Consider the following 12,897-nt stretch of genomic DNA (forward strand, 5'->3'; position numbering starts at 1 on the left):
CCTTTTTACCCGTCACACCCTCGACTCTCCTGTCGCTACAGAAGTCAAGGCGCTATCGTCCCTTGAGGAACAACTGCCCCCCGATGACCCTGCCCCTCACAAAGTCTGTGTCCATGCTCGCCATCAGCCACAGAGACATTGACGGTGAGTGGCTGAATTGAAATATGGAAATCAAATATCACTAAGTTGCACTTTTGTAGTGAGATGTAAAAAGGCATCTAGTTTGGCCGTGGTGTTCAATTAGGGCGTGGCACATGGACCACTTTTTAAAGAAATGCATCCTAAAGTTGACAGAAAAGCTGCTGCTTGTTGTTGATTTGTCATTGTGTGCCTGCTCTGGTTCTTTTCCCACCTGCCCCTGCATCAGTGGTGGGACGTCTGCGTGGGAGGAGGCGGATTTCCTTCTCCTTCAGCCTTTCCCCCATCCTCACTAAATCTAAGTCTCACTCTCTTTACGGCGACTCGTCCACTAGCGACGATGATGATAACTTCAGTAAGTATCTGAAGCTGCTAGCCGCTGTAGCCGAGGCCATCAGGATGTGTGACGTCACCCTTAGACACCCTGCAGTTCCTTGTACATCCAGCAGGGGTGGGCAAACTGTGGCCCGTGTGCCACTTAGGGCACGCTTCCTTTTTCAAAGAGATACTTGACTAATTTAACCATTTTCGGCAGCAAAAAGTTAATATTTGGTCCTAAATTTATTTGGTAATTTCAGTATTTTTTTATGTACAATTAATTCCTTAAAATACAATTTTTTTCTACTTGTTGTCAACTGAGCAAAACCAGAAAACAGTTGAGCTGTGATTGGTCGTTACCTACTTCCTCAGCCCAGGTGATGTCATCTTCAGTCGACAGCAAGTGGAAAAATTTGTTTTTAAAGTTATTAATTGTAAAAGTAAAATAATTAAGTTATCAAATTCATTCTGGACACAATATTAACTTTTTACTGCTGAAAATGGCTCAATGAGTCAAGTATTATTTAATTCGGCCCACCTTGACTTTACATGATTTAAGAGCCCTGTTATTTTTGTTGCAATAATTCATTTATCTGCATTTATGTCATTCAACAATTTATTGATTTGAACCATTTAAAAATTTTTTTTTTTATGGCATTAGGAATAATTTAATTATAGCATGAACATTGCTTATTTGTTCCTAGCTCTCCATTAATATACATTAATGTAGCAGTTCATAAAAAAGGTTTTAATTCTATAAAGTACATTTAGTATTATAAGTGACGAACAATTACAGGTTTAATATTAACTCTAAATGTAACAAAATATCAACTTTACTCAAATAATGATTCAATTAAAATGTATTGCACACAAAAGTTGTGTAAAATTTTTACTTAAATATTTAAAAACAAACAAAGAATAAATGCACATGTATTAATTATACTGTAAGTGTTAAATACAACTAAACTGTATGTATAAAAAGTATGTATAAAAAGGTACTGTATTTGAGAAGTAAAATATGTACTGTACTGTAGTTGTTTGTTCAACTATTTACATATTTTATGTACACATTTTCAAGCTTTTTTTAACCCCATATTTTTGAAATTTTTATTTTTACCTCATCTGTACATAAAAAAAAAGTTAAAAAAATTGTGACCCTTGAAGCACAACTTTGCCCACCCTTGGCCTACCATGTAAAAATAACCGTCCTTTTGTTGCTTGACACGGTTCAAGAAGTCCCTGTGCACCAAAGTGTAACCGCGTCCAGGCGAGGTCGGCTGAGGCAGAGGGAGAGATAAAATATACATGGAAAATGAATTATGAATTTCAGCTAAAAAAGCTTTATGCTGACTGTTTTGATAAAAAAAAAAAGTCAGGAAGTTAAACAGTCTACTTTTTCGTGGAGCTCGGCAAGATTGTCATCTTGAGCTCTCCAAAGTTTGCCAGGATTTTGGATTTTGATTGACAACTGACACATTATATTTAACATTTTTGAACATTTCTTGACAGAGAACATGGGCATGGGAAGAAGCCCTTAGAGATTTTTTTTGTACGATTAAGGGCTATATATGAACAAAAATGTCTTGACTTTACTTGACGTTGTTGCTCAACGTGTCCCTGCTACCTGGCAAGATAATAGGGCGACAAATAACCAGACAAAGCAAATCTCGTCTTTGCTTTTGCCTTGACAAGGTAGCAAACAGACAAAGCGACATGTTTTGCCTGCTTGCGTTTTGTCAAGACACCAAACAAACGAGGCGACATATCTTGCCTTCGCTTTGGCAAGATAAACAGATGGAGCAACGCATCGTGCGCTCTCTTTGGTTTGGCAAGATAACACACCTGCAAACGTACCATGCCGTGGTGTGGGCGTGCATGTCTGCCAATAAACTGGTTCCCTTGTTTTTATTGATGATGTGGCTCCTGACAAACGTAGCATTACTGAAGATGAAATCTAGCATCCGGTGATGTCTATTAATTCCAGAATTCATGCTGTAATTGACTTTGCAACCAGGTATTAATAAGTGAACATTTGATTTGTGATTATTCATTCGTCCTATTACTTGAGGTCACTCTCAGCCATTTTCACTGAAGCAACCCCCTACACTCCCGGCTGTTTTACTGGATTTTGACTAATTTTGCAAGGCCCACAGAATATATTGTGTTATATTGCTATAAAAGCATGGAACCTACCAAAAGAAACATTAGAGTTCTTTCATCAGGAAAAAAAGTATATTTCTGTCTGTTTCCGTTTTGCAGCAATTAGCATTGGAATATAGCTAAGTTTCATCATTATTCACAAATCTTTTTAAAACCCTGGGGGGAAAAAAAGCCTTTTTGCAACATGGCCCTGATTGATCTCTTATACTCTGCTGCCACCTGCTGGCCGTTTTTGTAATAACTACCATTGCTTCAAGTATTCTCTTCAGTTCAGCGGCTGCATCAAAGCTTTCTGTATGTTCTAGCATTAAAAAAAAAAACACAAAAATTGTATAAACACGTTTTTGGGACCATTGCGGTTAAATATTTTAGACTTTGGCACGATAATAATGAACAGACGAAGAAACATATTGGCTTGGCTTACACTTTGGCAAGGTACAGTAAATATGTGAAACGCTGTATCTTGTCTTTGCTTTGGCCATTAAACAAAGAGAACACTCAACATATCTCGGTGATTCTGTAAATAGTGTGCCATTAGGCTTTATTTATCAGCTCTTAATGGCAGCCAGCCTAAACTGTGTCTTCTGGTGTCAGCTTTTGGCTTTTGGCTTTTGGCCACTGAGCAAGTGGCAGTCCTTTTGTTTTGGCCTCCCCCTTGTGACTTCCAAGGTGAAACATCTCGCTTATAAGTATTTAGACAGGCGCTCAGGGGAAGGTAGGACATGGATTATTCCATTTCCTACCCTGTTTTTTGGTGCCAGGACTCCTTAAACTTTGACCAGGCAGGCAGAAGTATTTCTGGTTCTGGAGTTTTGTTGTTTGTTTTTGGAATGCTTCTGTTTCTCTTTATTTCATGTTTTTGTAGTACGTTTGTAGTGGACGTGTTTTGTTGTTGTTGTTTTTACTGAATGGCTTCTTTTAGTCTTTTTATTTCTGTTGGCAAGTTAGCAGTTATCGTATAGAACTGGCAAGGAACGATTGCATTACGCTTATTGTGTGCCAGGTCGACATGTTGCTCATGCATGTCTTGATGGTCATGTGAACAATCAAGCTGCCACTTCCAAGTGTGCCAGTGCGGGGTAGTCCAGCCAAATTTCGCTGGCTTCATCTGTTAACGGGCTCCAATGTTCGCTTCTCTCCCCCATTTCCTTTACCTGTAGGTCTGATCACCACCTGTCCTATACTTTTGTTCCAGTAGAGCAGATATCCAGTGATAAATGATCATCACGTTTTTAGACCAACTCTTATTTTTCTTTTGCAGGTATGAGATCCTTCTCCGGCACGTCTGGATCGCTCGCATACAGGTCAGTGGAGCTCTAAACGCTACAGTGCTTGTATACTGTATGTTAGGGCTGCACAATTGTGAAGAAAATATTTATCACGATTTTGGTAATAATTGAAATCAAGATTATTTTTGGGGTACAAAAAAAGAAAACTAGTGGCGTCAAAGTTAAAACCTTAACTAATTAATTAATCACAAAAAATTATCGCATTAATCATGTAATAACGCAGATTAATCACACTATTAATTTTGACCGTAGATGATCACAGCGGATGTTTACGTTAAAAGTAGCACAGATTGTGTTTGAGCAATAAACATAACTGCATGCATTTAAGTAAAGCATTTAATAAATGTTTGTGTATGACATTCAAAATATTTGTTCATGTCAAAATATTGGGGTCATTTTTTCCCCATTTTAAATTATGCAAGTAATTAACTGATTAGAAAAAAGAGGAAGATGAGAGTGTGCAATGGATAATTTTTTTTGAAGACGTCCTCGTAACAATAAATGTCAACAAAATTAACACATAACGGGTGCGCTTTAAATGACGGCCAAATAATGTTGATTAAAAAAAGACTTTTTAATTAATTGATTAATTGTGATTAATCAGAATTCTAAGATGTGAGTTATCTGATTAAAAAATGTCAAAATAACTAAAAGAATAAAAAAGATTAAAAAATATATTAAAGTAGCTATTTTAAAATAAAAAAAGGTGCAAATGTATAAATTCAAACAGCTCAAAATTATTATGAATTATCTTCTCTTTTTTTTACGATTATGCTGATTTCGTAATGTGGAGTGTAATAATTTCAATTGTAATGGAATTTTGATTAATTGCACAGCCCTACTGTATGTCATATGTACGGTACATTCTCATGTGTTTTTGTTCCACAGCATATCGGAGGAGGAGCCCGGGCCGCTACGCAGCGACGCTGAGGCGGGCAAGGCCACCACCAAAGTTAGCCGCACCTTCAGCTACCTCAAGAACAAGATGTACAAGAAGACAAAGGTGAGGCCACCCCACCAGAATTTTGGTGTCATCCCTCACTCAATTCTTCTCATCAATCAAAACCCTTGCAGTTGCCTTTTATAGTTTGTTAGCCAAACGCTTTCTCTAGCTTCCTCTGACATTAAAAAAAAACAACCTTTATTTGAAGACTGGTTTATCTATATGTGGAATGTCAACATGCCCTGCAACTGACTGGCAACCACTCTCAGGTGTGTCGAGCTTGTATTACCAAATGAGAGCTCCGCCATTCTAATGGGAGCAATCTACAGAAATGAATGGCTGAATAGTTGGCATCACAGTGGGTGAAGAGAATGTAAAGCAGGAAAATGGCTGCGATTTCTACCATCTTTTCACATCTCACCTCAGTCATGTCATTTTTAAAGGGGACAAGCCATGTTCAAACTGGCTCGTTACTGCAGCGCTGTCGTCAGAGCGTCTCATTGCAGAAGTGTCAGCCTCACTTCCTCTTTGCCGCTCGGCTCAATGGCGTCTGGCTGCTGCCGCTTGTAGCCACCGTCGCCGCTCAGCGATGTCATGCAGGAGGCTGATGCAGAGCCGTGGCTTCTCGCTGAGGAGGTGGAAGGGCTGGCACCAGGTAGGGGGATCAGGTCCATGATATCGCCTTCCCAGCATCTGATGTTGATCGTCTTTGCAGCGATGTCTTGCTGATGTCTTGAACGTAGCTTTCAGATTGTTAAAAGTGTGGTATATTGTTTTTTCTCTGCTTCTTGACAACCCCTGAGGTGGAAAACCTATCGTGTATTATCAGACTTAGTAGAGACTTGTTGCTGTGTTTTATTGTCGATGAGTGGTTGTGGCAGGAAGTGCACGTTTCGACACAGTCAGACCTTCAAAAGAGTTGAAAATAATGTAAACCGAAATTATGTCGCCAGCATAAAAGCCTATAGGTAATGTTTTGAGTAACATTTTAATCTTAATGTCTGAAGGTATTCGATTTCATGCATAGGAGTAGTTAACATTTGCATCCGTCGTACAAATGTAAACAGAAGTTAAGCCTTTTATTGACCTGTGAGCGTATTTAAGGAAGTGCAGATGCAAGCTTGCTGAAGGCAAGAGTAGATCTGTTTCGCATTTTCATCTGTTATGAAAGAAGTTAATTACGGTATCTTAGAACTAAAATGAAGTCAAATGAATCACCGTTTGGTGTTTGGAGGTGTTGTGGTGCAGAGGAAGGATCGCTGAGTAATGTAAAAAGTAAAAAGTGGCAAAACAAGTGAAGTCAGGTGATTAATACACTGCATTTTCCTTTTTTATTTTTTATTATTCAATGTCATATGAAAGCATGAGTTCAGGGGCAGGATTATGGCCTGGGAGGCGAGTCTCTTCACATTGTTAAAATGTACAGTTGCTGTTCTCTGGTTGTCATCACAGTTTTCCTCTTTGCCATCTTTGGAAAGCTTCCATCTATGGAATTTGTTCTTTTGATGTTCACGTGAGGTCACACTTGAGAGTTTTTGTGCAACTGCAAATTGCCCACAGTTTCTAGATTTTTATTTTCCACCCTAAGTTTCTCCTTCTGAGATTTGTGCCCGGGAGCTGTTGCCTTGTTAACCTGAGCTTTGGAAACTCTGCTGCCTTGGTTTCCTTTGGGTTTGGGTGGATGCGATGTGACGTCAAGCCGTGAGAATAGGACCTCTTGTTCTTCTCCACAACACTTCATCTGAATTGCAATGACCAAACGGCAGAGGGATGACGTCATCTCTCGGTCTGTCTTTATAATTGTGCCCGATGAGGGAAAGGTCGGGAAAATACGAATTCCCAGACGGAACGTCTCTGTCAGCTGTCACACTTCCCGGGAGGAGTCAGAGTCATGTTACACCGTGTCTCATTCTTAACCATTGACGACAGTGCTTTTTGCTTGAAGGGGACAACTTGTTTTTTTGTATGCATAATACAAACTTTGTGAATTTACACAACCAAATACATCTTTGGTTAACTACCAATTTACAAAATTGTCTTTCTGCACTTTTGCCTCACTGTTATGTAACAGTGTGGCTATTTAACATCATAACCACAATCGTGGCGAGTTTCTCAGCCAATGATCAGCGAGGCCGATCAAAGTTCCAAAGTTTTGACCGATGACATCTAATGCGGGCGGATCGTGGCATCAAGGTTTGATGATCATTTTAAGGATTCGCCCGCTCATCACCGCTCACATCACAGCTGTAATGTTTTGTAATTATAAAGATCTATCACGCTACTTTTGTTCAAAATGTTCCGCAGCTCGTATAGTAAAAAGAAAAGAGGAAATGTGCATTAGGTGCTTCCTTCCTCCTACATTCTGCAGTCTCGCTCTTCTTGCAGACAGCACACACGGTCAAGCCCGTGTTGCGTTTTGATTGTGAAAAGCACCCAAAGTCTAAGAAGTTCATCTAATGAGGCAATTAGTTCTTAGCGTAAATAATGGGCTGCGTAATATTTCAGGCCCCCTGTCAAGCTAGTAATAACGGCGCTCAGCTGGATTCCGACTACAAATTTCCAAGCATCAAGGCGTGTTTTTTTTTTTTTTGTCTTCTTTGGTTTTTGCCCCGCTTTCACGCTCCCAAGTCACTTTTGTTTTTGCTGATGTGTTCCACCTGTGCAGGAAAAGGAGAAGGACAAAAAGGAGAAAGAGGCCAAGGAGAAAGAGAAGAAGGCAGTCAACGGGCATCACTTTGCCACCCTGAGCTCCGGCCAAGCGGTGCCGTGCTCCCACTGCTCCCAATGCAATAAGGCCCTCAGCAGCAAGGAGCTCTTCCAGTGCACATGTAAGTACCATCACATGTCCTCGCCGTGTGTTTTGTTTGTGCGTTTCCCCTACATAATGTAATGAGGTCCCGTGCAAAAGTTGCCCTCATAGTTAAAATGGCGCTCACATTTTAGGACAGTGGTCGTCGTCGTTGTTGGTGGTGGTGGGTTTATAGCTGCAATGCATCATACTTGGAGCTGTTCCTGATTACAATGAAATACATTGATAGAATCCATATCTGAAAACGACATTGTATTAAGACAGGCATAGTTTGCATCTCATCCTCTCATCTTCTAAGATGGATGTTTTTTGTTTTGTTTTGTAATGTTAGCCTGGCTCTTTTAAATTACATTTTATTATATATATTTTTTTTAATTTCTTTTAATTTCTATTTTTATTCTTCTGAATGTATTTATTTGCAATATTATTGTTGTGTTTATTTTGTTATTATTTTAAAATTGTTGTTTTTATGTTTTTGTCCTTTTAAAAGTTTTATTTTATTTTATCTTTCCTATGTCATTTGTATTTTGTATTTTATCTGCTTTTACTTTTTTAAATATTTTTATTATAGTTTTATTTTGTTAGTTTTATTTTGTTAGTATTATTTATTTTGGTATTTTCTTATTTTTAAAGATTTTTTTTTCCACTTTTTTGGTTTTTAATTGTAGAGGTTTTTTTTCTTTTTTCTTTTTAGTGTTTATTTTTAGTAGTTTAAGAAAATGTATTTAGCTTAAAGTTTAAGCTGTGCAAGAATCAACCTCTCGTCATTAGCACCATATTGACTTTAAGTGTCCAAAAAACAGCTGCAGAATCAATCACAAGTCTGGCTTACGAGACTAAAGAGGTCAGTGCGGCAAGGAAGACGCAAGAAAGAGGATGTCACTGCTTGCGCAAGATTTTGGCGCAACCGTCTAAAAAAGCAGAAAGCAGCTTTCTGCTCATATGTCCCGTCATTGTGCTTCTCGTCACTTCTGAGCGTGTTTCCAGGCAGATGCCGGCCGGACTGGAAGATATTCAGGCCTTCGCACAGTCACTCGTTTGTGTGAGCTTGAGGCAATGTGCGGGGCCTGCCTCCGCGAGATGTCATAAAAAGCCCTCGTAAAAGTGTTTAAGAGGAGAAAACGGCCATGGAACTCCCAAGTAAATAGTAGGCTGTGTTGCATAATCTGCAAGGTGAACAATCCCCAAAAAATATTTCAAAATACAAATAGAATACATGCCATTAATAAAAACAATTACAAGTGAAACAAAAAAAGTTGAAGCAAAAGTAACATGTTAAAAATAACACAAAAGAAATGAAATTGTGTTAATGACAATAAAAACTCAAATTAAAACAAGATATGAAAATACAAAAGGAAATAAAAACATGGAAATAGGAAAATACTGCAACAAAAATATTAAGCTGTTTTATTCCACCCATCTGTAATTATACTTCTTACATTACATTTCTCACTTACATCATTTATCAATTTTTACCTTGAAATGAAATGTATTATTATTATTATTAATGTACAAAAATAAAATGCAATTACATAAAAAAATGAAATACAAAATACATTAAAAGTAACACTAAAATAAATGAAAGTTTAATAAATGCAAGACAAATATAGATAAAAATGTTTTCAAATAAAAGTTGTAGAAACATACAATGAATACATACTAAATACAAAGATGTAAATAAATAAAAATACTAAAATACAATTAAAAACTCACATAAAATAAAGATAAAAACTAATAAACGTGTTGTAAAGTGCATTAAACACTACAATAAATACATGTTATAATTACATTTGAGAATAATGAACACACAAATAAAATACAAAATATACAGCGGACCTAATTGTTGGACCCTGCGATGTGAAAGAAACGTGTAACGCTTTCTTTCACTTTGACTCAGACGAGTGCTTGCACTGACATCATTGTAAAAGTAGGAAGTGTGCACTTTCACACGGAAGATGGTTAAAAAATAAAAAATAAAGGTTAGCTTTTGTTGGGGGGGGGTGGGGGATTTATTTTTACATTTTACCAAGCGCGCAGTCTGGGGTCAGTTACATATAAAAAATAAATGGGGTTCAAATTGAACGGGTGCAGGGAAAGGGTCCTTAGTACATTAAATCCTCTCTAAGTGCACCTTTTTATTATTTTTCAATAGTAGTGTTAGAGAGAGAGATGATGTATGAGTCTCCATTGGAAACGTGTATGTTTGTCCTCCAAACTGGAGACCAAAGTGCACTTTGGCAATCTCCCGATGACTGAGAAACTTTCCCATGCATAGCAATGGCTAATGTGTTTGTCAGCCATCTTAGATTCCCCCCCCAGTATTACCCCGTGTTGCATCACACGCCGCAATCTGCTTTTCATTAGCGGGCCAGTTTTCCAGCCACCACACCTTTTCTTTTTTTCACCCAGCGTTCTCCCACTTTTCTTTTTTTCCCAGACTGCAACGTCTGCGTGCACAAGGGCTGCAGGGACGGCCTGGCCGTTTGTGCCAAGGTGAAGATGAAGGTAAAGAAGCTTCACCGAAGCGTTTGCATGTCGTCCCGTGGGCCAATACTGACGTTGCCTCTGCTCTCTCTCACGCTCACTCTTTCTCTCTGGTCCTTTTAACGCTGGCCAGTTGCCAAGGCAGCAGTTTAACACAGTGCCAGATTCCAGCTCCTTCCCCGGTGTCACCATGAGGAACAAACGTGAGTTGCGAGCATCAGACACAGCTTCAAATGTGCACGAATGTACAGCAACGTTGGGTTCACACACACGCACACGCACACACACACACACCACCATTTCTAATGTCAACATGTGAAAGAGATGTCAGGTCAGCAGAAGTGGTCGAAACAGCTTCTAGTATATTGCAGTGCAAGTGGCGTTACTTTTTACATTCAAAACTATTTTCCCAAAAGTTTTTGGTTAGAATTTTTATGTCAATGGTTTGAAATACATATTTTTTTGGGACGTTTTAACTTTAGTTTTTTTTTTTTTATTTCATTTTTTTTTTCATTTTTTTTTTTTTTTTTTACGTTTCCATTACAGTTTGACCATTTAAGAGGTTTATATGAATGCTTTAAATACGTTTTGTTTAACATTAGATTTTGTATATTTTGAAAGCTTTTTTAAAAAAATGCTTTCTAATTTAATTAGTGTGAATGTTTTAAAATAGTTTTGACTTTTTTCATTTTTGTTTCTTTTTTAACTTGAATTTTCACATTTATTTTACATTTTTTCAAGTTTGTTTGAGCTTTTTATTGCACCTTGTTTTGTATTAATTCATTCACTGGCAGCCATTTTACACTGAAGCAACCTCCTTCACGCCCGGCTGTTTTATTGGATTTTAACAGATTTTGCAAGGACCACAGAATATTGTGTTCTATTGCTATAAAAACATGGAACCTACCAAAACAAAGATTAGTCTCTTCTTCCATCAGGGAAAAAAAGTATGTTTCTATCTGTTTCCGTTTTGCAGCAGAATATAGCTAAGTTTCATCATTATTCACAAATCTGTTCAAAACACTGGGGGGAAAAAAGTTTTATTGCAACATGGCCCTGGTTGATCTCTCATACTCTGCTGTATATGCATTGGTTTTGAATATATTCTTTTGAAATCATTAACTATTTTAGATGTGAATTTAGATTAAATTTTTAAGTACTCAAAGTGTATGAATCATTAACGTTATAAAAATTATGGGGTCTTCATAATCTGAGATACGTTAAGAGGATCAATTGCAGAGTTCACCAATTCCAGTCCACGAGGTCCGGAGTCCTTCAGGTTTTAGATGTTTCCGCCCACTAGCACACCTGGTTCATATAATCAGCTGATCAGCATGTCTGATAGCGATCCTGATCTTCAGTATCAGGTGCGTTGGTTGCATTTCAAACCTGCAAGTCTCCGGACCTCGAGGGCCGAAATCGGTGAACCCTGATCTTACTGCATTCTTATCATCTCTAAAGCACAGATCTTGTGAGTTCCTCTGGGATTCCTTCGAGATCCTTTGGGATGTTTTAGGCACTAACTTGTGACCAATTTGTTCCTCTTCCTGTCCAGCCTGCGGGACGAGAGAACGGCCCTGGTCAGCCATCTTGTCCCCAGAGGACCACACGTCTCTGACGATGCCGCAGTCACGCCGCCACACCAGCCTCATGCCGTTCCACGGCAACAACCTGTCTAAAAGTCTGTCCATTAGCAACATTGCTGGGTGAGTGGGCGGAACCATTTCCTAAATGACTGCCATCCATTGATAATATACATACGTTGATTAACTTAAGTGTGTGTGTTTGTCCGTGTAGTCCAGTGTTTGATGAGATTCCCATCAGGGGCCTGCGCTATCTTTCCCAGTCGACTGACTCGCTCAACAGGACCAATCAGGTCACAGAGTCTATGGAATCACTCACTGATGAAGGTCATTACACACCATCGCAACCATGTAAATAAATGGAGACCCAATTAAGACACCTTTATGACAGATGCATTTAGGAGACATAAAAAAAACGAGTAACATGGTAAACTGGCAGTTTTGCTGGTGCCTGTCGCAGGGACGGAGATGATGGACAGCCAGCTGATGGGCGAGTTTGAGGGCGAGGCCAAGGAGATGGAGGCCGACTCGTGGAGTTTAGGCGTGGAGCAGCAGTACCTGCAGCAGCTGGACCGCAACCTGGTCAAGAGGCAGGATGTTATCTACGGTACTAATCTCACATACAGACGATATGAATGATGAAGCTGCTATAAGCATCTTTAAATGTCTTGCTTACCTGTTCTACAATTACAATCCTAATATGGACCAGCTCAAAATTCTCCTCACGTCCTGCTTGTCAGATTAAAAAAAACATTTTTTTTTTGTGTGGTTACGATTTGTTTTAATTATAAAAACATGTATCCTCAAATATGAAAAAAATAAAAGGCATGAAAACGGTAAAATTACAAATCTGAATCACCACACGTCTGATTTTTGTTTTTAATCATCAAGCTGATACTTAGTTTACTTTTACTTAGCTGCCAAAGAAGTATTTATACGTTTTTAATGTTTTTTTATGCTAGACTGAGAGCATACAGAAGGCTTTGATGCTAAAGAGAATGGTTGAAGCAATGGTAGTTTTTACAAATACGGCCAGCAGGTGGCAGCAGAGTATAAAAGATCAACCAGGGCCATGTTGCAAAAAGCTCTTTCCCCAAAAGCTAATTGCTGCAAAACGGAAACAGATAGAAATATTATTTTTTTCCTGAAATGAAAGGAGAGACTAATCTTTCT

General features: G+C 38.5%; 1 protein-coding gene across 8 annotated transcripts in view; it reads left to right on the forward strand.

Moving 5' to 3' along the window:
- Window positions 1-12,897, forward strand: part of LOC144050206 (A-kinase anchor protein 13) — a 94,586-nt gene that overhangs the window by 62,926 nt on the left and 18,763 nt on the right. For 4 of the 8 annotated variants that reach the window (XM_077563274.1, XM_077563272.1, XM_077563275.1 and 1 more), the window contains 10 exons: window positions 42-144; window positions 368-493; window positions 3,878-3,920; window positions 4,794-4,908; window positions 7,514-7,676; window positions 10,095-10,162; window positions 10,275-10,344; window positions 11,697-11,847; window positions 11,939-12,075; window positions 12,164-12,331. In XM_077563274.1, coding sequence (XP_077419400.1) covers window positions 42-144; window positions 368-493; window positions 3,878-3,920; window positions 4,794-4,908; window positions 7,514-7,676; window positions 10,095-10,162; window positions 10,275-10,344; window positions 11,697-11,847; window positions 11,939-12,075; window positions 12,164-12,331 — 1,144 coding nt within the window. The remainder of the gene's footprint in view (window positions 1-41; window positions 145-367; window positions 494-3,877; window positions 3,921-4,793; window positions 4,909-7,513; window positions 7,677-10,094; window positions 10,163-10,274; window positions 10,345-11,696; window positions 11,848-11,938; window positions 12,076-12,163; window positions 12,332-12,897) is intronic. The other 4 variants (XM_077563276.1, XM_077563277.1, XM_077563279.1 and 1 more) reach the window with 4 other exon arrangements.

The sequence above is a fragment of the Vanacampus margaritifer genome, chromosome 4, assembly GCF_051991255.1.
Source record: "Vanacampus margaritifer isolate UIUO_Vmar chromosome 4, RoL_Vmar_1.0, whole genome shotgun sequence".
NCBI lineage: Eukaryota > Metazoa > Chordata > Actinopteri > Syngnathiformes > Syngnathidae > Vanacampus > Vanacampus margaritifer.